General features: G+C 41.9%; 1 protein-coding gene and 1 long non-coding RNA gene across 9 annotated transcripts in view; one reads left to right on the forward strand and one right to left on the reverse strand.

The window, feature by feature from the left end:
- Positions 1 to 25,458, forward strand: part of LOC141772995 (uncharacterized) — a 31,156-nt gene that overhangs the window by 1,201 nt on the left and 4,497 nt on the right. Inside the window, exons 2-4 of the long non-coding RNA XR_012594986.1 lie at positions 2,709 to 2,859; positions 2,938 to 3,064; positions 25,216 to 25,380. This is a non-coding gene — a long non-coding RNA (uncharacterized LOC141772995). The remainder of the gene's footprint in view (positions 1 to 2,708; positions 2,860 to 2,937; positions 3,065 to 25,215; positions 25,381 to 25,458) is intronic.
- Positions 491 to 25,283, reverse strand: lima1a (LIM domain and actin binding 1a). 8 transcript variants are annotated; one of them, XM_074644581.1, is made up of 11 exons: positions 25,128 to 25,283; positions 23,019 to 23,206; positions 21,847 to 21,895; positions 15,990 to 16,430; positions 6,439 to 6,505; positions 5,037 to 5,152; positions 3,648 to 3,713; positions 3,409 to 3,466; positions 2,963 to 3,027; positions 2,739 to 2,872; positions 491 to 2,326 (listed from the first exon to the last, which is right to left on the reverse strand). In XM_074644581.1, the coding sequence occupies exons 2-11, from the start codon at positions 23,141 to 23,143 to the stop codon at positions 1,219 to 1,221; spliced, it is 2,229 nt and encodes a 742-aa protein (XP_074500682.1). In that variant the 5' UTR covers positions 23,144 to 23,206; positions 25,128 to 25,283; the 3' UTR covers positions 491 to 1,218. The 8 variants fall into 8 exon arrangements, with proteins under 8 accessions (XP_074500682.1, XP_074500684.1, XP_074500685.1 ...); XM_074644583.1 differs by having other exon boundaries at positions 5,037 to 5,131; positions 25,128 to 25,282; XM_074644584.1 differs by lacking the exon at positions 25,128 to 25,283 and adding an exon at positions 23,418 to 23,636 and having other exon boundaries at positions 5,037 to 5,131.

Raw genomic sequence — 25,458 nt, forward strand, 5'->3', positions numbered from 1 at the left:
TACTTAGACTATAAACTGTGTTGCCTTCATCACAATGCTCAAATGATTTGCGGCTCCAGACAGATTTTTATTTATTTTTTTTGCCTAAAATGGTTCTTTTGATAGTAAAGGTTGCTGACCCCTGGGCTATCTGGTGTTTTTTTGCAATGTGCCCTCAGTACAGGAGCGTTTGGGATTGTAAGCATGCTACGTTAGCATTTAAACTAGCTCAAGGCACCACTGTGCCGCCTTCAGGGCACATCAGCTTTGAGGTTAATTATGACCGGGAAACTCCGATAAATCAGACTTGGCACTTAATAACAAGAAACTATATACATGCCGACATCTCATATCAGCTAAAAGACCGACGTTCAATGTGATTGAACCCCGATTTAATAAATATGGTGTTTTATTATTGTCATTGTTCAGTATTTTAATCCTCATAAGACCAACTGTCATAAAAAACCCAGTTGTCCCCAGTTGACACAGGATTAGCTACTCAGACAAAACATTTTGTATAACAATTTATTTAAACAGTAGTAATCTAGGATATTTGGTCCCCTGATTTAAAAAAAACAAAAACAGTACATTTTTCAGATCCAGTTATAACTCCTGAAATTGTAAAACAGCAAGGAACATAAGTGTTTTTTTAACATGTACATACAGAATGGCTATTGAAAAGAAAGTGACAAATGTATTCTCTACAGAAATTGTCAAAAACTAACCAAACCTATTACTTAGAATAATGGTAACAGATGAAAGTGCTGGGCTTTATTTTCTAAAAACAGAATGGGATGTTTTCTTTTAGCTTACCTATTAAAAGTGACTCCATTCGGAAGCTACATTAGCTGTAATAATCCCATATTTTAGTATACTAATAACAGGATCATGTTATCATTTCAATCCAGATTAAGAGGCTTTCAATGAAAATAGAAAATTACACAAAAATAATTCTCTATATGTCATAACCTTTGGACATTTGGTGCTAAAAACATTCATTACATGGGGCGTAATTTTAAATATTGTACATTTTAAAACACGATGTCAGAGCGACACAGTCTTGTAAAAACTATCTTGTAGGAATGTTTGAAAAAGAGGCACAAATAAAGAGTTCAGTAGAGTTCACACTAGACACTGCAGCAACTCTCTTTTAAGAAGAGAAGAAGAATCTAAAAAAAAGAAGGAATGGCGAGAAGTCCTCCCAAGTGTCCATGGTTGTCATCTTGTTGATCAATCAGTTTATACATCCTCTTCCTCCTCTTCGTCCTCGTAGTATCGGTTTCGTTTGATCATTTCCTCCACCGTCAGCACCGCCTCCTCCTCCTTATCTTCCACCTCCTCGCTGTCCCAGAACCCCACATCCTGAGACGACCGGCTGGCCTCCACCTCACCTTCAGGAGACGGGATGTCTGCTGGTGTCTCCTCCTGTTTCAGAGGCGGCATCTCCTCCTCCAACACACCTCCGTCTTCCTCCTCCTCCTCCTCCTCCTCCTCCATCTTCTCCTCCTCCTCCTCCTCCTCCTCCTCTTCCTCGGGTTGTTCATCCGGGGTGTCTTCATCCTCTCTTGTGAAATGATTCTCCACCATGTTTTCAGCCTTCATCTCCCCCTCCTGCTCCTCCTCTCCTGAGCTGGTGTGAACGTCCACACAGCTGTCCTCAGTGGGTGTCTGGCTGTCTGTCCACGTGCCGCCGTGCTGCAGCTCCATATTGGAGGGCTCAGGATTGAGCTGCCTGTCGTCTACGGGAGGAGGTGGACTCTGTTTTCTGGCCTCAGGAGCAGGAGCTTGTCCTGCCAGTGTGAAGGGCATGCTGCGCTCCTTCAGGGAGGAGGTCCGGCGCAGGCAGGGCGTCTCTCTGGGCTGTTCAGGGGGTGAGGAGAGGGAGTCCTCCTCTGGGGGCCACTTGGCTCTGATGGGCTTACCGGCAGACCCCTCCTCTGCGGACGCACTGCGGCCGGGCGTGTCCCCCAGCTCGGTTCGTGGCGGCCAGGAGATTTTCAGCCTGCGGGTCTCAGTGGGTTTGTCGGACTTCTCCGATGATCCCTGTCCCAGAGCCTCCATAGTGGCCATCAGCACGTTGACTTTAGCCAGCGGGGAGTCCTCCACACTGGGGCTGTCCAGGTCTGAGGCCTGAGCCGGGGCTGGGGCCGGGGCCGGGCTCTGGGTCTTTGGCTTGGTCTGAGTGTTGGACTGTGGGGAGGTCTCACAGCTCTCCCCTTTGCTCTCCCACAGCTCTTTGTGGGGCCGGTGGCCGAAGCCCTCGTCGTAGTTTCCTTTGGCCTTGAAAAGCTGGCAGAAGTGCGGCTTGCAGTAGACGTTGTTGTGCAGGGAGGCGTAGTTCGCCAAACTATATTATAAAAAAAGGGAACCACAATTAGAAAATACAAATGGGTTAGAAATTATTTCAGCTCTCATGTAGGGCTGGGCGAAATGGCCAAAATCTTCTATTATGATGTAGGTAATTTCATATATTGATAAAGATATATATATATATATATATATATATATATATATATATAGCATGTTTTCTGGTAATTCAATAACTACATAGTCTATATGAAATAACCTCATGGTAAAGCCTATAGTAGAGTATTTTCTCATTTTAAGAACTTGAAATCAAATAACAGTATTATAAATTATATATATATATATTTATTAAATGAAATTATAGAGAAAAAAAAACTATAGGCCCAATACCCTCTTAAACCTACGACCTCTGTCTCTTTTAGAAACCGTCATGATGTTTGTGTCGTCCTCACCTCAGTTTGGTGTTGCAGTGCGAGCAGCGGAAGCAGGAGCTGTGGTAAACATGCTGATTGGCCACCAGCCTCTCCAGAGGATAAACTGTCTTCTCACAAGACACACAGGTCTCCCTCACAGGCGGGCGGAAGCTCTGCACACACAAGTTAATTCATTAATTCACAACATAACTTTAATGTGTATTTTTCTATCTTAAAGGTTGTTTCCTGTGAGGAGGACTCACTTTAGGAGTCTTGGCCTGAGAGGAGTCTCTCTGATTGGAGGATGCAGGAGAGCCGTTAGCGGAGCCTGTTGGGATCACAATATGACCAGTATGAGGAAAAAGGTAGGGACGTCATCTGAACACTAGGTGGAGCCGTTTTCATGTTTAATACAAGCCGAGTACTTGACTTTCATACATAAACTGACATGTTAGAGGCTCAGAAATCCCAAATAAAGCAGTGGCTATAGTACACTAAATGTACTGTATGTAGAAGATACATTTATCAAAAATAAATAAATGTAGATTTCTGAATAACTCTTACAGACTGGATTCTTTGGAATAATCAAATTTTCCATTAACTACACCCAAACATCCCCTCTAATGATGGGCCAATTGCCAAGTTCTCATTAGGGGAGAAAATTCCCGTCATCTGGAGTCATAATATGAAGACATGGAAAGTAAATTACCGTTGGTCTCCGAGGTAAAACCTTTCCTGCCGTTTGGTTCAGACTCTGGACTCTGACTCTGTAACAAGAGGAGAGAACAAAATCAATCCTGTTTATTTGCTAAATTATTCTACATCATAAACTGTGGTGTGGCAGGCTTTACAGATAAACCATGCAGCGAAACATCCACCATGTCTGAAATATGAAGTAATTTATAATCATTTAAAATCACATAAATAATAATAAGTCAGACTCCTCACCAAGTCCAGAGTGCACGGAGGAACGTTCTCCTTCTGCTTCCCACAGAAACTGTCCAGCTGATCACTCTGAGAGAAACAAGAAATGAAACCATTAAATCCACAGTGCTCCTTTAAACTAAGTTAGTTTGTGTGATTGGATTTGACAACGGGATAAACAGTCACCTTGAAAACTAGTAGAGTAGTTAGTTAATAGTTAAAGCAGCACTTATGGGATTTAGGGTTGCACGTGCAGGACATAATGAGACATTACATGCAATATTATGGACATAATCATTGAACCATTTACACTTACTAGTACTTAGGATCCTCACCTCTGACCTTGTATATATTTTGGATATCTGTTATATATTTTTATACTTGCACACTTTCGTACTTTGTATTGCAACTGCTGCACAATAATTTCCCACCCCCCACTGCTAATACTTTTGTTTAAAGGTGCTCTATTCAATATCCAGAGCATTAATATAGCAGCAAACAACTATTAGCCATGTAAAGATATAGAAGAGTAATACCTGAGCAGAGAATGATATCAATCTCCCTCAGTGTGTGTTGTAGTCAGTAGTAGTAGTCTTTTCCGTGTTGTGTTTACGTTACCGGGCCGGTGCCTGTTAGTGCAAGTTAGTGCACGTGAGCCTGCTCCACTGGCTAGCTCACGTACACTGCTCTGCACTGCTCTCATGTCGTCGCGGAAGCATAGCACCCACCATCCAGTTCCCCCCAGGTTAACACAGTTAGCTCTGTCAGCACTGTTGCCGTTGTTTTCACCATTAGCTGCGAGCTGCTGGCTCAGCTGTCGCCATGTTGAGAGCCGTGTGGAGGCTCAAGTAAAAGATCTGAGTACCTCCTCCACCACTGCCAAGGGTGTAAGCACGCGGTATCTCAGTAGTCGCCATAGCTTTGACGTGTAGTTATGCTTTTAAGAAAAAGCTTATCAACTGCAGCGGTTACACGTGGTGGCTCTATGGCTACACATAACCGTTCATCGAACATCAGGCTTAATTTTTTCAGACTTTAGAAAGCTCCTCCAGAGCCACAGAAGGCTTTATATAACCTATTTTCACAGACTGAGTAGTAATATGACCAGTAAACTGATCTTCATGTGTAAAATCAATGGACTTTCTCCCTAGATTCAGGGACTTTTGGATCTAGTGCTGCTAGCTACTTTTATTGGAAAAGAGTTGTCAACACTGGGCTGTGTTTTTCGGTTGGATTATTTCAAAATCAAGTGTACTCTTGCTAGTTTCTTCAATGTTACCGGCCCCAGCTTTAAGCAGAATATCGTAGTACTTTGTATACCACTGTTAATGGGTTAAAACATGTCCACAAAAAACCTGAGGACTACTGGATTGAAATGCATTGTCATGGAGGATGATTGGCAGGAGTACTCACACTGACTGAGGTGGGAGTGACTTCCTGTTTGGAAATGGCAGCTTGGTAGAGGGCCATCCTGTCCCGGAGAGGAGTCGACTCAGCGAGACTTCCATCTGGTACAACAACACACAATACTGATAATGTAAAACTGATGATTGATCATAATAATTAAACCACAAATCACACCCAGCAGCTTGTACTTCTTTAGAAAACTAATTTGAGGTTTTCGAGCACAGTTGACCTCGTTTGAAGCACATCATGGCTGAGATTTGTTCTTTCAAACTGGTAAGAAATATTTTTTAGCTTGCCAAATCATTAAATGTCCATTAATTGTTGGGAACGTTTTGTGAATTTTGTATCACAGGACAACCTGTTCCAGTTCAGGATATATATTTTTTCCACCCATCCCAGTTCAGACCGAGTGCAGACTGTGCTGGTTAGTCATGCAGGCTGTGGACAGGAACATGAGGTCAGGAGTCGTGTGCAGTGTGTGGAGGGAAATGGGGGGGTTCTGTCGGACTTCCTGTGCTCTCTGAAACAGTCTGCTGATTACAGTGGTTCTACAGCGTTCACTTCTGGGAAGGATGTAATCCATCCAGAGGAAGGCAGGACGACACAACGTGTTTTGTGGAGGACATTGTTTTTGTGACTAACTGAAAAGTCCAACAATACTGGAAGTTAAGATGAAGGCTTTGTGAATGTGAGACCATTAGAGCAGTGGATGTTTTGCCTTTAACAGAAAATATATATCCATTTGCCTTTACATTAATGAATATTTTGATGGTAACAATGGATCAGAGAGTCATTACTGGTGTCTGCAGCTTTACAGAGCGTTTTTAGCGTCTTTCAGCTCGTTTTTTAGATTTTCCTGCCCCAAACTTGACATTTTGTTTCCATCATGTTTACAGGCGCTGCTCAGCAGCAATCGACAAACAGACTCAGTTAGAGACTAGCTGGTGAACACAGTGGAGAATTTAATAGCTAAAGAGACAGTTTTCTTTCTGAGGTTGAGACCAAAACATAGGTAAAAGAGAGTGAAACATCTCAATATAGCGTACACTCTAAGAGATATTGATTTCTTTAGGTGGGCCTTTCTTTTAGGTGTCTAAAATATGTTTTGATGGCGGCCCCGTCCACAGCAGTACATTGCTTTTCCTTTCGTGTGGTAACTCCTGCATGCTTCTCCAAGCTGGGGGCGTACCGACCGTCATCTACTGTAGGTAATACACTGACTATGGATAAGTACCTCATACAACCCTACTTGAACTCAACACCTGAACTGTCCCTTTAAGTGCTATATGACCCTGGTTTGACTCTGGCCAGGGACATTTGTTGCATGTTGTTCACCATCTCTTTCTAACAAATTTTAGCTCCCTAACAAAAAGTGCCTTAAAAGTGAACAAAAATACAAAATATATACCTCCTAGTAACTGGTCCATGTTGGCAGTATTAGTGCTGTTTCCTCTGCTTGTTTGCTCCCTGGACACCTGCAAAAAACAAACAAACACATACAGTCAGACACAAGGCATTAAAACAGAAGTCAAAAAGACAAAAAACAACCGCTTCAATGTGTCCTACATGACCTCTGCAAACACACTACAGCACACTCACAGCCTGCTGATGCTCACATGTTTCAGCCAGTAGAGCAAACAGGCTAGAAGCAACAAGGTCCATCAGGAAGATCAAAGTGTAGAGGCAAACCAAAGACTAGAGAATCACAGAGGTAATGAGTGTGTGTGTGTGTGTGTGTGTGTGTCCAGTCCAAACCACTTTAATCCCCTTATGAGCTCAGAGAGACAGAGCCTCACACAGCCTGTCAACAACCGCCGGCCAGAAAACAAACTAAACTGATCATTTATCTCTTGTGGTTTTACACTAAAAGTTCAGATCTTCCATTTATAAACCTCAAAAACTATAAATAATAATATTAATATAATCATTAAACCAGGATCTTCTTCTTAAAACTCTGCCTCTGGACCTGATACGACTCATGGGTGTGTGTCCGGTCAGTCTCTAAAGAATCGGATAATTAAATTAGAGTACAAGCATGAGGGCTGTTGTGGTCAACCCCCTTTGTTATTAAAACGGAAAATATTTTGTTGATCTGGTGAAGTCACATTCAAGTCTGAATTCTCCAGCAGCAGTCAAACCGACAGTCATGCCAACATGAGAGCACACATCGTACGTCACCAATTACACAATAGGTCAGATTACGCCTACACATTTAGCCTTCTGTCCGTGAGAAACCTCTCAGGTCCAAACACCTGATCACCACTAGAACACCGCATGTCCAAAAGTTTTTAGTTCTCCCTTCTGTGTTTTCTACAGATTGAGTGCCAGTGGTGGAGGAAGTACTCTGATGTTTTACTTAAAAGGTCCATTATTTTTGGGTCATTTGAGGTTTTTATATCATTCTGTAGCTTCACAGTGGTGTTCCTTATGTATTCAAATCCAGGATTTCAAATTTTGGTTTTAGTATGTATGTTTTAGCGTCGAAATGCTATTTTCCCCAAGCCCTTCTAAAAAAGTTTTCCCACGTGACTTGACGTAGGTTTCTGCACGATGGCGCTGCTACATATACAGTATATATACATCCTTATAGTCAGTTTATTAATGTCACATACAGTAACTTAGATTGGCAAGCTCCCAGTTTGGAGAAGCAGACAGGAGTATATACTGTATATAAGTCATTTAAATTAAAATCTTACTTGCAGGGCCAGAAGTGTTATCAGCAAAAATCTTAAAAAGAAATCTTAATTTTATAATCAACTATAACTGACAAAATAAATGTAGTGAAGTAAAAAAGAAGTAAGTACATATATATACAATTACCTTTAAGGGCCAGTGTTTAGGATTTCAGGGAATCTATTAGCAGAAATGGAATATAATATTCATAACTGTTTTCATTAGTGTATAATCACCTGAAACTAAGAAAGGTTATGTTTTCGTTAGCTTAGAATGAGCCCTTCATATCTACATAGGGAGCGGGTCCTCTTCATGGAGTCCACCATGTTGATCCACCATGTTTGTACAGTAGGCCAGAACGGACAAACCAAACACTGGCTCTAGAGAGAGCCTTTCACGATTACATTACCTGAAAACCACCGTAGGTTATCCGACACGCTTGTAAAGGGAGGGGTGAGTGGAGGGGTATTCAGTTGTTTGCAATCTGAAAACTCACCGCTAGATGCCACTAAATCCTACACACTGCTCCTTTAAGTACAGGTCTCGAGTAAAAGCACTTGGTTATTTTCCACCACTGTTCAGTGCCAGGTTGTTTTCTAGCCTCATACACCTGATGAACACCTGAGCTAGGTGCCCACTGAGTCCTGACAGGCTCAGAGCACCTGCAGGCTGCAGCAAGTAAAAGTTGGGAAAGATTTCGCAAGGGGGAACAAAGCAGAGGTCGAGGTGAATACTGAAAAAAAACACATACGGTTCAGACAAGTTAATACTCATCATTATTACTAAGAAAAAAAACAAAAACAGTAAATCATGGTGCAGTATTGCGGCCTTTTTGACTTCTCTCGAACAAAACACCACACCGTCGCTCAGTGTTTTTAAACTACACCCAGTGCTCTATTTCTCTGTAAAATGACATTATCTACAGCAATTTTTGAAGGATAAGGTATATTTTATTCCTCTGTGCCATCGAGCTCCATTGTTGTCCAAACAAACTATGAAAAACATCAATGAGCCACACTGTTGCACTGGGTGACGGTTTATTTTGACTCCATCCCACTTACACCAAATACTCACTAGAACACCAAATGTGTATTAATCCACCGCTGAAAATAGTTCCCAACAAATGCACCATTTACTCCAGTTTGAGTAACATTTGTCAAAAAAAAAACAGCTGTTTTAGGAAATTATAGCATTAGAAAATTAAAGAAACTATATATTTGTGATTTAACGGTTTACGTCTTCAGGTAGGAACCAATGGGCTTGGGGATTTTTTTTGTTGGGTTTGGACTTTTCATGGGATTAGTTGACAATATGAAAAATGGAGAGATCTATCCTTTAAAAGGTCCAGTGTGCAGGATTTGGTGGCATCTAAATGTGAGGTTACAGATTGCAACCAACTGAAACTTCTCCTGTTTGCCAAGCGTGTAGAAAAATGCACGCTCCACTAAATGCTCCACTATGTTCACCAGCTAGTGTCTGCTATGTGTGTCAGCTTTGGTGCTTTTTACAGATTTTTCACTGAAAACAGACGTATTGAGTAGTGTTGCACGGTATACCAATACTAGAAAAGTATTGCAATACCCTGCCATCAAAAACAGTACAATTCCCCATTTTATTAGTACCAATACTTTAAGAATAACCGTTTTTTAATTCATGAAAAAAAGAAGAATTTTAAGTTCCATTTCTTGTCAACTGGTATTCCATTACTTTTCCTGAGGTTTTAGTTTTTTGCCGCAGTATCGTTTCAGTATCGGTATCAAGATACTTTAGGCAGGTATTGTATCAAAGTCAGAATTTATAATTTTGGTATCGTGACAATAGGACTTAAGAGTCGGGCGATTGAACCAGAATAGTAAAGTTGTGACCAAAAAAATCAACACAATTGGGTGAAAGACACTAAACACTTCGTAGAGCTGAGTGGATATGCTAATACTCTGTGGATTAGTCTATGAGTGACACAAACATGATCCATTTGATCCATTGTTGATAAATACCTTGATTATAGCAGCTTTAAGCTATATGATTTTTAAATCTTGAGAGCCTGGCACTAAACTTTTATCCTTTTACCAGGCGAGTAGTATGAGCATGAGGCTATCACAGACGATGTCATCTGAGGGCGGGTCTTTGCCAAATCTGAGCATCTGAGTCAGGAGTGAGTTAAACATTCAAGCACAGTCATAAATAATACATATGTGTGATAACACATGCTGACTCTGAATCACTCAAATGAGCACTCAGAGTTGTGTCTGGCACTGGAGAACAGAGTCAAATCCCAACAAAAGAAACCGTCATCATCATAATAATGGATCTATCCCCAAGGGTGGATTATCTTCCAGAGACTGAAGGTGCAGCTTTGTATGAGAGGGGGTGTCTGAGACTGGTTTGCATGTGTGTGTCTGTACACGAGGAGGGGGTGTAGACATGTGTGGGAGGGGGGCAGTGGGATGTAAACAAGCAGCCGGGCCATGCGAGGCCAGGTTGGGTCTCAGGAGGCTGGATCAGCGGGCTAGACAAAGAATCTGCCGCTAATCCTGATACTATTAAAGCTCTCTTACAGACTGACTTGCAGTAATAACCCCACCCTGTCCCTGAACCCACCTCTCACACACACACAGTTCACCAAAGACAATAACATGCTTACATTAAGCAAAACAAATGCAAAAGAGAAAGGTACCCACATCATGAGTTGATAGCCTTTAAACAAGGTAATATATCCAACCCAAGTCATGTAATAATATTGCTAAAAGTGAGCTGACACAGTTCAAAGGAGCTACTGATAAAGGCCTCTTTATGGGCTAACTTTGAGAGGCGGTTTTCATTACAGACACTTCTGCAGCCGTGTCGACTAAAAGGCGTCTTTCAGCTGCAGAGAAAACATCCTAATCTAACAGAGAAGTCAACAAAAAACAGACAGAAAAAGTAAAAGTAGACAGTGTGTCTATGGGTAATGAAGCCGGGCGCCTGTTCAGAGGCCAAACAAAGAAAGCAAGAAACCCCATATTGAACGGTCTGAATGGAAACACCATAGCTACCTCTAGCGAAGGCGACCGGAGAAAAAAGGCCACAAGGGATAAAAAAAGAGTCAGCAGAGAGCCGGGAGGTGAAGCCAGTTCGGAGGGATCGTATGACTGAATCCAGCGGACTTTTACAGCAGCAGTGAGGAGGTACAGACTGAGCAGAGCAGCCCCGATCTGGCTTATGACAGGGGAAATGGAGATGGGGAGGAGGAGGGACCGTAGACTGGGTGGGAATAGGAAAGGCGACGGGGAGCAGGTGTTCCAGGGGGGGCTGCTCAAAGGGGGGTGTGGCCGGATGAAGGTGGGGATGAAGACGGCAGGGGAGGCAAAGTGTGCCATAGTATTACAGATGGTTCAGGGGATGTGTGTGCAGTTTTTTTTTTTTTGTGTCACGGTCCCCCAGCCTCAGAATAAAGCGGCAGGCGTTTGGGGGGAGTCATTTGAGACAGAAGGGTGGTGAATGAGCAGCTGGTGCAGGGGCTGACAGTGGGAGTAAAGGCGGGAGGGAGGAGGATAGGTGGGGCTGAGCAGTGTGTAGGGGGGGGGGGGGGGGGGGGGGGGGCTGGTTTGCTAGAAGAGTAGGGTGAGGTTCAATTAATTTCAGAACGCCTCGTGCCTGCATGCTTCGCCCAGCCCAAGAAGGGGAGTGAGTGGGGAGGGTTTATGAAGATACGGCGTGGGGGAGGAGGGGATTGTTAATAACAAGAATCTACAACCATGCTAGCAGCTCTGTGAGGCTGTACCCTCAATGCTAATATAGCATGCTACTATTCTCACTATGGCAATGCATTGTGAGAAAAACATACTAATGTGTAGCATGTTCATTGTTTTAGTTTAGCATTTTAGCATGCTAACATTTGCTAATTAGCACTAAACGCAAAGTGCAGCTGAGGCTGATGGGAATAATGTCATTAGCTTAATAGCATGTATTTGGTCATAAACCAAAGTACTGGACTGATTAAAATTTTGACCTGATGATGGATCACCAAAATTATTACAGTTCATCCCGAGGGGGGCATGAATGGATGTACCAAATTGTATGGTAATCCATCAAATAGTTGTTGAGACAGAGTGCTCCAGGGATGATGTATTTTTGTTGGCCAACCGGGAAGTTAGCATCGCCCTGGTTCCCTCGACAAAAAGCCAAAGGGATTTTTCCATTGGGTTTTGGATTGTTGCAGAAAATAAGCTCTGTGGCAAAAAAAAGGTTTATGATACTTACACGTTTTGTTCAGCAAGATAATCTCCACAAATGAACACCACTTTTATGATTTTTGAAGTGTGAATACAATCGCCTGAAGTGAAAAGTTAACGTTAGGCTATAAACAAACTAAACCACGGTCGCATGAACGCGAGTATACCCAACGAGGCTGTAAAGGCGGACGAGATCACTAGTGGGGTATTTATTGATGTATTTTATGTCGTAGAACAAAACGTTAAAATCTCTTAAGCTTGTTTTAACCACAGAATTTATTTCATCTAACTAAAAACCCATTCAAAAAAAACATTGACTTCCAGAAAAGGGAACCAGAAGTGCTAAAATGCTAACTCATTTCCGGGTTTTAGGACTCATTCCTGTAGCACTTTACTTCCGTCAGGACCAAAGTTGTGGACCGACTGACCCCCTAGAGCCACGTAGTAAAAAAAAAAGGAGAGAGTGGAGGTCGAGGTCTAGAAGGAGGAGGGAGGGTTGAGAGAGAAAACAGGGAGGAGATGGACGGAGGGCTGAGGAGCAGAGAAGTGGACAACAAGGATGATTGATGAGGTGGGGAGGGGAAGAGTAGAGCTTTGATGGCTTGAGGGGGAAGACGGTCTGAAGAGGCTCAGAGTGCAGATCAGCTGTCTGCAGTCATGAGCCTGCCAGCCAGCACCATTACATCATCGGCCCTGATAAGAGGAGCTCAACAAAGAGAAGCAGAAGGCCTGGCCTCAGCTATACAGTGGACGCTATTGTACAAATCCTTCTACTGTGTCTACAGAACTGTATAGATCTTGTATTACTGCTGGAGGATTTCCCTAAGCAATCCCTCTTTTGGGAAGACTAACTATGCAGCATGCAGTGAAAGACTCTCAAACTCCCCGAAGCGCTCCTTGATCTCACTTTTTAAAAAGCCCACATACTGTAGGAGGTCAGTGTTGAGGTGAAAGCGGTGGAAAAACAAAGTCTTTGTTAGAACAGCACATTTTTCAATGTTTTCTGACTACAGGTCTCTTTTTTTGCCAAGAATCACTCCTTTGTTAGTACTGGATCCCATGAAACCTCCACAAAAACCATCTCAGGTTTAAAGTCTGGTGATATTCTGTATTTGTTACTCTCAATCCACACGCCTTCCTATAGCCCTAAATACTAATGAGAGCACCAAATGTGTATTAATCCGCATCTGAAAATAGTCCCTAACAAATGCACCATTTATGCCATTTCGTTTGTTAAAGGACATTTTGGGAAATACACTTTTCAGATTAGATGAGAAGGTGCTGTACAGTAAATATGAAGCTACAGCCAGCAGCCGGTTAGCTTAGCATAAAGACTGGAAATGGAGGAAACCACTAGCCTGGTTGACCAGTAGATAACTCCCAGTAAAACCACTACTCATCATTCTTACATCTTTTGACTGTTTTCTGAGGGTTTTCTTACGTTTAGATTCTTCAACTAGTCCAAGTTTAAACTTCCATTTAAACGTCAGGGAAATTAGTTGTTAGGAACATCCCTAAGACTAAAACGCATTGTTTGTTTTGGTCTCTTCGTGGGATTTGTTGACAAAATATGGAATAACATCACCCCTATCCTTTAAAGAAGATCCGTGCATGATTGGTGATGGGTAATGTTTGAGCCTGTTTGGCTGGCAGACCTGACTGAAAAAAAAACAAGCATGTTCCTGATCATAAGAAAAAAGATTTACAGGAATGGACAAGCATAAATTCTGTAGAGGAGTGGCTGTTTGCCCCGGGAAGTTGGCTTTGATTTACAGGAGGTGCTGCCTGCTCACTGAACTTCTCTAATGAAGCTACTCGTACCTCACAGCATCCAGTCAGGCAAAAAAGGAAATTCAAAGAGAGTCGAGTATGTTTGGTTTCACATTTCTTTTGTTTTTACGCCCTTCAGTGGAGTAAAGCTTGGAGGACATCAGATTTGAAACCTGCATTAACTGATTCAGTATTTGGCAACTTGGGGCAGCAGAAACAAGCTGTGAATACAACAAAAGACATATTTTAAGTTGAAATGGTAAGCGTGTTAGTGAACAGTTTTTGTTTGAGTCCAGCTGTTTGGGATATATATATTTGTGATCTGATTTTAAAGATTTAAGTCTTCAGTAGGAACGAATAGGCTTGAGGCTGTGAGACAAAAATTGAAAATTATTTAGAGATGGACTAACACATTTTTGGTTTCATAGGATTTGTTGACAATAAGAAAAAAATATAGAATATCACCAGCTTTGTCCTTTAAACTACACCCATTTGTATGTATACAGTAGATGTAAAGTGACATCTGTATATAGTTTTAAAAACTATGTGTGATCATTCATTTGGAGACGTGTTTGTGTCCACCTGATGATCATAAGTCAAATATTCTCTCTCTTTTAGATCCGTTTTTGGTTTCCACCAACTCCTGAGGGAAATATCTGTCTCTTTAGCCTCTAAATGCTCCACTATGTTAACCAGCTAGTCTCTAACTGTGTCTGTCTGTCGTTTGCTGCTGTGCAGGTAATGTACAGTGGGTTATCACAGCTTTTGTTGCTAAAAGAAACGCTGCTTGCTACAGACGAAAACAACTCTAATAGAGCGGCGAAAGTGAACCAAATAGAGTTGGGGTAAAACCAAAACCATGAGCTCATAGACTCAAAAACTCTGAAGCTGAATGAAACTGCAAAGTTGTGACGAACCCACAAAAAAATGCACCACCACAAGTGATCAAGTCATGCGATTCATTGTTAATATAAAGATCTTAACGATAGCAGCTTTAATTACTGTGGTGCCATATTCTCTAATCAATCATCTACAGTAAAGTGCAGAGGATAAAACACAAAGCACTGTAGTGTTTTGCGAGTTGTTCATTTTAAAACACACTGAATATTGACACACCAGTATGCTTCTTAACGCCTCATAATGGCCTGTAATGTTCTCTTCCTGTCGTAAATGGGCGCTCTGTTTTGAGGAAACACAGCACGGCCGTTGTTAATATGTCACACCTCAAGTATGAGCACTTTATATTTTACACGCCTCGAGTGAATGCATGACTGGATGTTAAATGACTTTTATGCTCCACAAATAACAATTAACTGCCCCGGGGTGCTTGAAGCTCTGGTCACTGATGCCTGCCGAGAGGATGTGCAAGTCAGCTGAGAGTGTGTGTGTGTGTGTGTGTTGAGAGAAGGGATGGTGAAGTGAAGCTGCACCATGTGACTAGCAGCATGACAGCACTGGAGGGATCTGACCTCTTTGAGAACAAGCAGACTTTTTTACTATAACAAATCGTGATCCTGTTCCGTCCGATGTGAAACTAAAAAAAATTCAGACTTTTAACTTTTGATTCCATATCAAAAATATTGTGATATTTTATTTTGCCCAGCCCTAAAACACTACTTAGTTAGGTTTAGGCAACAAAACTACTGGGTTAGGTTTACCAACGAAACATCATGATTTGGCCAAGACCTATGGAAAGGAGGCTGGGTCACGCGTCATATCCTCGGGGGTAGAACACGTGTGCATAAAATCTGGTCTGCACTCTCCGAAACTGAGCCAATCGCAACGCACGACCGCAGCTTCGTTACAGTGCGCATGTGCCATACCCCAAACCCCGAGACCTATGTCCGACCGTGACCCAGCCTCCTTTCCATAGGCCTTGGGTTTGGCTTAAAATGACAACGACATTGAAACAAAATGAAAACGCAACAAAGGACAACATTTCACACGGGACACGAGCAGCGGTTTCCTGGGGGAAAGTCCTGTGTGTTTTGGACCCATCCACCTCAACACCCGCCAGCCAGTAGTGGACTTTCTCGCCTGTTCTACTCGTTTCCACATACATTTCATTGATGGTTGCTTGATACACTACGTCACCTGCTCTGCGCGTCGCTCATTGCACTACGTCAGTTGCTGCGGCCGTCCGCGGACTTACAAACGTATTTGTGTTACGTCAAATACAAACCTAATCCGCGACAAAATACTTTTCCTTAAAAACGTAATTGAGAATGCAGTTCAGTTGTATGGGAACGTAATTTTATGGGAGACAGTGTTGCATGACCATGAGGTTTTGCACCATGACACTCACCTTGTCGGTGAGGTTCTCTCCCTTCTCAAACATCATCTTGAGGCTGTTGAGGGGAACACTGGGCTTCTCAGAGTCAGGTACTTCAGCTGCTGCTGCTCCCTCCTGCCCCTCTGAATCTCTGCTGGGCTTCTCCTCCATGTTGGTCAGATCCTCGGGTTGAGCTGACTGCAACTGGTTGGTCTCAGAGTGGACCTGTGTCTCCGGCTCAGTATCCTGGTCTTGTGAGAGTGTGGTTGTTTTTAGGGCGTTGGACTGGTTCTCGATTGGTGATGTGGGTCTACGTTTGGGGCCTGTTGGTTGACCTACGTGGGTCTGAGGTTTGGCAGGGATGCAGGCTTGAGGTTGGGCTCTGTAGCTGGACGGCTGCTGCTGCTGTTGTTGTTGTTCCCAGCGTTTCTTTAAAACACTCAGACTCAGTGTGGAGGGAAGAGGTTCTGTAACCTGCAGAGAAAAGTAAGCACTCGACTGTTATTTACACTGAGATCCAAAAAGATGAGGCTTGCAGTATTCTGTATTTTTTAAATTGTCACCAAATGTCATAAAAAGTCCAAAACCAACAATGTTTGCCCATTTCACAATAATTTCTGACACACCCAGTGTGTGGTTATCAGCTCCAAACACATTGGTGGCTACTGAGCCTAAATCTTTCAAAACAGCTGGTCACTGTAGCTTTTAGCAAACGTTACTCAAACAGGAGGAAATGGACTATTTTCAACAGCAGATTAACACACATTTGTTGCTCTGGTGATTATTTCTGGCAGCAGGACGGTGTAGATGTAGGACTGGAACTAACATTCATTTTATAATTATCTGCTGATTATGTTCACGATTAATCAGTTGTTTGTTGATAAAATGTGAGAAAACAGTGAAACACATCCATCACAATATCCCAGAAACACAAGATATTTAGTTGACTGTCACATAAGACAAAGAAAAACATCCCATTTTCACATTTGAGAAGCTGGAGTCATGAAATGTTTGCCATTTTTGTTTGAAAAATTACTTAATGGAAATAGTTTTCAGTCAATCGAAAAACAAAACAAAAATGAACTGAATCAACTAATCACTTCCAACTCAACAGGTTGTAGATCTAGAAGATGAAAGAGGCCTGTAACTTATTTTGTGTCAGTGTCAATGAATAAACGATTAAAGTTAGGGTTGGTAATGTTGAGAAACCAGCCAGAGTCCGCTAGATTTTTAAAATGATCCAACAGAAAAACCCAGCTCAGTGTTGCCAGCTCTTTTCCAATGAAAGTAGCTAGCAGCACTAGCTCCAAAAGTCCCTAAATCTAGCGAGAAAGTAGTCAAGTCGGCAACACTGACGGTCCGTCCCTTCCAAGTCCCCAGGAAGAGAAATTCTACATAGTGGCCAAACTGTGGTACTACAACTTCCGTGTCCGTCAAGTGATGCCATTGGGCCAAAAAAATACTTTTCCCCCATAGACTTACATTGGGAAAGAGACATTTGTAAATCAGTGAGATGAGGTAATCAACTTCCCAGTATGAACACTTGAATACCCCTTATTTAAATCATTAGGTCCTAAAAGTTGTAAAATGCACTAATAGCCGAATCAGTTATTTCTCTTCCTCTGTTCATGAGAATGAGACCCAGACTGAGGCTGGCGCGAGGGCTGGGAGGCGGGGTTAAAGAAAATGCTACTGCGCCTGCTCTGTGGGCCCAATGGACTCGGGAGATTGCCGGATGATCCGGGTAATTTTATACTCGGAAGTAAAACTTATTTGCTTCATGCAGCACTGAGTAACTTTCTTAGGAATGAATGGGGCCCCGCCTCCAACGCTGTATACAGGTACCAGGCAAGGCCTATGGAAAGGAGGCTGGGTCACGGGCGGACATGGGTCTTGGGGTATAACACATGCGCAGTGTTACTGAAGCTGCGGTCGTGCGTTACGATTGGCTCGATTTCGGCGAGTGCAGGCCAGATTTTATTGCACATGTGTTGTACCCCCTAAGATATGTTGGTTGATGACGCGTGACCCAGCCTCCTTTCCATAGGCCTTGGTACCAGGCAGGTAGGCCGTCCAATCATTTCATTCGGGCTGAATGAATGAAATGATTGGATGGGCTGCGACAGCCACAGATAACGTATTTTTCTTTTCTTTTTGTCAGCGCATATCATTTATTGATTGCTGACGGGGATGTAATGAAAATTTCAACAAATATAACAGAAAATGTTTTTGAAGAAAATTACCTAGCTTTAATTTAAGCATAAAAGTTGATTCATTGATTATTTGTCTGTAAATATTTCCGAAAAAAGTGGAAAACATCCATTACACATTTCCCTGAAACCAAGATATATCCAGTTAAGTTTCACATACTGTACATAATAGTAAAATAGTTATCTAATTGCTTAATCGATTAACAGCAATAGTCTGATGTTGTCTCATGCAGATGTGCAATATATGAGCATGTAAGAAAGACTTTGGAGTATTTAAACCGAACAGCGAGAAGTCTGAAGATAAACTGCCAGCAACACAAACAGTTACATACCAACACTTTAAAATAGGATGACTCACTATTTCTATTAAAGCTTTGGCGGTGAACACACACACACACACACACACTGAGGGATGTTAGCTGCTCTCTGAATCTGTTTTTAGTTTGTTCAATGAATTCCTTCAAAGTTGGACTGATGCCACCTGATCCTCCAACTTCTGAATGGAGCTAAAAACACTCAATATAACACTATCCACACACACACACGTTAAACTACATGTTAGCATTCATGCAAGCAAACACTTTCAGCTATGAAAGAAAGAAGGCAGGAGAAACAGAAAGACAAAAGACAAAGAGCTGCTCAGCATGCAAGTCTATAAACCTGAATCTGCTGGACACAGAAGAAAAACTCTGGAAAAAACACTAAAGTAAAGTAGAGAGTTAAAAACCTGAAAGAGACGCTGAAGACCCGGCTGTCCAGTTGGCGTTGTGTGTTAAAATGTGTGTGTGTGTGTTGAGTGTGTCGGCTGGTCGGCTACAAGCTGTCCCAGATGTGAGCGCCTTGAGAAGTGATCAGAGCAGCATGAAGTAACTATCCCACCCCCCTCCTACAACACAGAGGGGAGGAAGAAGTGAAGGAAACAGAGAGGGAGTGAAGGGGGCGAGGGGCGGGGAAGGAGAGAAAATCAGAAACAGAGACAGTCAGTGAGGGAAAGAGGGAAAATAAGTCCAGGAAATGAGAAAAAAGGTAAAAGGGGAGAGAGTCCTGGAAAGAAACCTTTTCACAAAGAATGCAGAGAGACTAAACCTGGATGAATAATAATCTTCTGATAAGCCTACTTGACTCGTGTCTCTATCAGATGTTTATTTTAGGGATTGGATTTCGACAGGAACACCTTTGACTACCTTCCTGTTTCACTGTCTCTTTAATTTTTCCCACTGAGACGGATGATGAATGCCAGAAAAATGCTAGAGAACATTCATTAATTTACAGGAGTGAAGACAAAGAAAAAACCTAGGTCAAAAACAAACATTAAAGAAAAGTTTCACATAATGTGCTGGGTTGAAAATAAGTGGGAAGCACGGTTTAGTTATCTAAAACAAAAATGAAAATAAGCAGTGAAAAATGTTTTTAGTGAACTGAAACTAAATAAAAACTACATCCTTTAAGCAAAACTAAACTGAAACTATATTGCCTGGGTAAAAAAACTAATAAAATAAAACAAAAATGTACGTAAATTCATTTTTTAAATCTATAATATATACCGAAAAAAGGAAGACGGCATCAATTCCCGTCAACTCTTAAAAATTAAACCACAGAAACTGAATGGACTTTGTATGTATATAGCTACATACTACTAAGACCTTATAGCTGGCACTAACAAAAACAAGCTAAAACTACTGTAAAACTGAATATACAAAAACAAACTAAATTAAAACTAGCAAACACACTTTGAAAACTAACTAAAAACTAAACTAAAATGAAATAGAAACTAATTGAATATTCAAAACTATTATAACCTTGCTGGGAAGTTACCAGCAACACAACAAGACCAACAGTAAATTTGTGTGCAAACATTTGCTAGTTAGCACTAAAGACATAGTACACAAGAGGCTGATGGGAATGTAATTAGTTAACCAAAGTATTGGACAAATTGAAATTTTGACCTGATGATGGCGGTAGAGGAAAAGTTAAGGTATGGAAAAAAAAGTCCTTGAGATTCATCCTGACGAAAACATGAATTTCTGAACCAAATTTCACGGCAATACATTCAATAGTTGTTGAGACATTTAACTCAAAACCACAACTGTCTACTTCATGGTGGCGCTGGAAGAAAAGTCAGGATCACCAAAGTAATTTATCCTCTGGGGAACATGACTTTCTGAACCAAATGTCAAGGCAATATATCAAATAGTTGTTGAGACATTTCAGTCTGGACCAAAGTTGTGAACGACTGACAGACATTTCTATCCCCAGAAAAATCAACATGACAGATCACCTTGTAAATGAAAATGTCCGCATAAACAGGCTGCATTAAGAATAACTGGGAGGTAAAAAAAAGAAAAGCAGGAAACTTATAAACTTTCATTAGAAAACAAAGCGAGTTTTAAATGTCCTTGAACATGAAAAGAACTATAAAAAAGAATCTGAAGAATGAGCACTGAATGCAACCAAGAAGGCAAAAAGCAAAAGCAATATTCGTACCTGAGATTGTAAAGAAGCGCTCTGACCCTGCACACCCTCCCTGCTGGACTCCATCTCTACAATGACAGCGTCTAACAAGCCTTCCCACACAGATCAGGTGGGATGGAGGCGTCACGTTACCGCCGCTGCATGACAGCACATGCTAATACGGCTCGCCTACTGTTGCTGCTGGCGTGTGTGGAGATGCTAAACAACAAACGTCTCACCTTAAGATTACATAAAGTTTTTTCTAGCCAGAGGCAACAGTATGAACGAGCAGTGGTGGAAAGATACTAAGTAAATTTACTTAAGTACTTATGTTTCGGCTACTTTATACTTGTATTTCACAACAATTCAGAGCGACATATTGTACTTTTCACTCCTCTACATTTATCTGAAAGCTATAGTTACCAGCTACTTTGATGATCAACTAATAAAATATGATGCATTATTATAAAACTACAGGCCCTGCATGCCCACACAGGTGTTTTGTTGCCGATTAGACGTCATCTGGTTGGACTTTGCTGGGATTACAAAACGCCATTCAGTAATAGGATTGATTAAGTTGTAACTTGTCTTGCAAAACACTAACAGGAGAGTGAGCAAGGTTGTTAATCAAGCCCTGTCTGTGCATGCCCGCACAGTCCTGAGAAAAAACACATCTCATAAGGTAAAAAAGTAAATTGAACAACAGCTGTCAGTGTGCTGACTTGACTATGACTTGCCCCAAACTGCATGTGATTATCATAAAGCGGGCATGTCTGTAAAGGGGAGACTCATGGGTACCCATAGAACCCATTTTCAGAGGTCAAGGTTCCCCTTTGAAAATGGCCATGATCGTTTTTCCAAGCCAAAATTTAGCTTAAGTTTGGACCGTTAGTTAGCCTCCTTCCCGACAAGATAGTATGACATGGTTGGTACCAATGGATTGGTGGAGCCCGCTACAACCTAAAAATCACAAGTTGTGTTACATCCGCCAAGGCCAAAGGCCTAGGAAGGAGGTTATGTTTTCACCGGCGTTAGTTTGTCAGTTTGGAGGATTACTCCAAAAGTCCACGATGGATCTGAATAAAACTTTTTGGAGGGGTGGGGTGTGGCACAATGAACAATCCGTTCGATTTTGGTGGCGATCCGGGGGTTGGGGGTAACACAAGTTACCGTGTTAACTTTGACAGGATTGAATCCAGACATATTTCATATTAGAGTAAGGTACTTACCGCTTTCTTCTTCTTCTCTGCATTTCCCTCCTCTGCTGCCATCTGGTACCTGAGGAGGAGGAAGACAAGTTAAGAGTGAATGAGAGATTTATGGTGATACCGTCATCACAAACTGATACTCTTGCGCTATCTTGCTGTACACACCCAGGAATATATCTGCTCCTCTCCAAAAACATTAGATGATTTCATGTTTCAGTTAATCTGGATGGAAAATCTTCGGCCCACATTAAGTCACACAGAGGCGGCACAGGAAGTGACAAATGGATTGTTTTGTTTCACCCCTGCTTCTAAACTAGAAGACAATCTAGACGCTGTTGTCTCACAGTCTCAAGTTTTCTCAAATAGTTTTATTGGAGAAGTTTCAAGAGACCTGGAGAGGCAAAACTATTCAGTGTTTAACAAGAAAGGAGCAGATTACAAAAATGTTAAAAGTCTAGAAACATTCTTTTCTTTCCTATAATCAGGGCTTCTGCTGTAACATGATCTGGGAGCAGCACCTATTTGATTGAATCCAGCACCTCCTTTGTCACTATCAAAATCTGTAAATACATTTTGTGTAATATTTAATGTTATCTGTCCTGCCTAACATGTTAAATGTAGGTATATTTTGAGAATGTGTAAAGATGTGGATCAGTGACAAAAGTCCTGTGTTGCTGTTCCTGAATGTTATTCCATGTGAAAAGTTATCTGGAAAAAGAAAAATTGGACCATTTCTTATAAAACATGGAGGAAATAATATACTAAGTGCTAAAATATTGTCCTCAAATAGAGCAATACTATCTCCTAGTGGTCAGATGGGGTAAGTGCAGAGAGAAAACATCCTACCCTGAAACCACCTCCTCCATTCACAAATGAGTAACTTGATATGTTTAACAGGTAAAAGAGGGAAAGCCCTGGATGGTGGTGCGCTTATATAATAATATAAAAGTCTGTGGACCAGAAAATGACACGAATGGAGTTACTGGTTGGAGCTGATGGTGTGATAACTTTACAAAAAAAGAGGAAACTAAAAAAAGCTGAGTGATGAGAAAATGTTGTGAGGAAGACCCATGACCTAATTTCTGAGGTGACAGATAAAAAAAGAGACTTATCTGCTGAGTGGCTGCTGGTGAATTATTCATTAAACTCATGGTCAAAGCCAGAGAGGCAGAGTGAGCGAAGGTTAGACTTACTTGGAGAAGCGCTCTGCGATGGCGGTGTTTTTACCCCGGGCAGAGACAATGGTCAGCTCCTTGGCGGTGACCCTCAGTGACTGGGACGCCCACTGTCTGCGGCTGAACGGAGCGGCGGAGGCCATCTTTGCTGCACGTCTGAGTGATCAATCTGTCTAGTCAGCTTGCCAGGAACACACGTCGTAACTCTTGAGGACACAAAAAGGAGCATGTTGAGCCAGACGAAAACGACAAATAAACACACCAGTGTACTGGTGGTAAACTCTTGATTTCACCTCCTTCTCTGCAGTTTTGCGGCTCTAAAACTGGAGAGTTAAAGCTGAAAGAAACACCCTTCCTGTACATTTACATTTTAATGACACTTCCCTTCTCACACTGCTAAATAAATGTCATACTAACCTCTTTTCTTCACACATGTGCGTGGTTAAACTTTAGATCAGATGTACCAGTTGGGCTTTTACATCAGTACAAAACCTCACCCAGAAATCAATACATTTTGCCAAACTCCACATTTGACTGTGTCACCGTCACTGCAGGATGGCCCCAGTATCTGAGTCAGTAAGTCAATAGAGCGTGTCACACAGCCATTGACCATCTGTTCCCTGTGTGACTATGCTCTTACTGAGAGCCTGGAGGGCGACTACCAGCAGACAAGACAACTGATACGCCTGCGTCACACAAACACCCTCTTGTATAAACACACTTTCACAACACACACATGTCTCTACCTGCTTCTGCTGCAACTTCACAGCCTGGAGGCCGACCGCAAGCAGACACAAGCAGTAGCACCGTCAGCTTACAATACATAACTGTCGTCTGTGAGTTATACACGCTCCGGATGAATTAAACAATGAGGTCGATGAGCGGGTCGGTAACGGCAGAGCCTCCAGGGGCTCGACTCATAGGCTCGACGTCACCCAGCAGGTGGACTATTGTGGGATGTCGGGGCTCGTTAATTTCTACAACACTGTTTCCTTTGTGTTAAGTATTCCTCCGCCATTGGGGTTGTTAAAATGACATTTATAACTGATAATGTGAGGTAGTATTTTTACATGAAATAACAGCATTAGACTTCAACAAAGGATTTTCTTGATAAATTGATTCATCTTTTGGTCTGAAACATCAGAAAATAGTGAAAAATGAGTTAAAGGTTTCTATTTTTGTCTGAATAACAGGTCGAATCCCAAAGACGTTACATTTTCTACAAGTTAAAAGACAAGAGATCAGCAAATTCTCTCGTGAGAAGCCAAAACCATCAAATGTTTGGTATTTTTGCTTGAAAAATGGTTTAAATGATTAATCAATTATCACACACTGTGGGATGTTGCCCAATTAGGATTTGTTGAGCCATATCTGCAACCACAAGAATTTGGGAAAGTTTCTTTTCTGATGATTCAGATGAGATGGGCTGCAACGATTTTCATTATCAATTACTACTATTAAGAGAATAGTGGGAATGCCCAGAGCCCAGTTTTCGGTCTTCAAATGTCTTGTTTTGTCCGACCAAAAGTCCAAATCCCAAAGACACTCAGTTTAAAATGACAGAAAAGCAGATCGCAAATGCAAATTATCACATTTGAGAGCCTGCAAACAGCGACCGTTTGGTAATTTAGCTTCATTGATGGCTTAAAATATGAATTGATTATCCAAATTGTTGTCGTTTTAATTTTGGCCGATCAACTGATTGATTATTTTACTAAATCATTTGAGCTCTAGCTGAATGTCCCTGCACTACAGTCATCTCAAACTCACCTCATCACCACACTCAGGATCACAAATTGTCTCCTACCAGGTCAAATACAAAATGAAGGATGCTAGTGATAGTGTCTCCTCTGTCACAAGGTTTAGATTACAAACAAAGCAGCATGTAAAACTGATGCAGACTCATGCAAAGTGTTAAAGTCATGTGTCAAAGACAACAAAAGGACCACAGTATCACCAACATTTAACCCTGAGGTTAAAACTTACAAGGTGCCTTAGACGCCTCATTTCAAATTTTAAAAAGATGCATGTATATTTGATTTCAAACTTCAAAGAAACACACAGTAAAAAAACTTTTTTTTCCACTTCATCAAGTCAAAAAGGTGAATACATTTTAAAACCGCCTACCTGTGTGACTATCACAGCTGTTTCTCTCCCTGATGTTTGTTTCAGATGTCCACTACTTGAATATTTCCTTCTCTTCTTCACTCCTCAGCTGCTGCCACCAGTGCTTTTGAGTAGACAGGGAAGAAGGAGGCGTTCCCTACACGCCCATTTAACTCCCACCAGCCAATGATGAAGCAGCATTCACATCCACCTGGCAGGTACGAGCTCTCTCCCTCCTCGTCCAATCAGCAGCGCTCGGTGTGAGCACAGAGAGGTAAGTGAGCCGAGCAGCCAGGGAGCAGGGAGGAGGGGGCAGAGGGAGGACTGAGAGGGGGAGGGGGGATCCCACACT

Source organism: Sebastes fasciatus, chromosome 8 (assembly GCF_043250625.1).
Source record: "Sebastes fasciatus isolate fSebFas1 chromosome 8, fSebFas1.pri, whole genome shotgun sequence".
NCBI classification, from domain to species: domain Eukaryota; kingdom Metazoa; phylum Chordata; class Actinopteri; order Perciformes; family Sebastidae; genus Sebastes; species Sebastes fasciatus.

Coding starts and splice junctions, on each gene's coding strand:
- lima1a (XM_074644581.1), bottom strand. CDS start 23,143: ATGGCCTCCGCCGCTCCGTTCAGCCGCAGACAGTGGGCGTCCCAGTCA. Junction 3,467..3,647: donor CTCCGTGCACTCTGGACTTG/GTGAGGAGTCTG, acceptor CTCTTGTTACAG/AGTCAGAGTCCAGAGTCTGA. Junction 2,873..2,962: donor CTCAGGCCAAGACTCCTAAA/GTGAGTCCTCCT, acceptor TTGTGTGTGCAG/AGCTTCCGCCCGCCTGTGAG.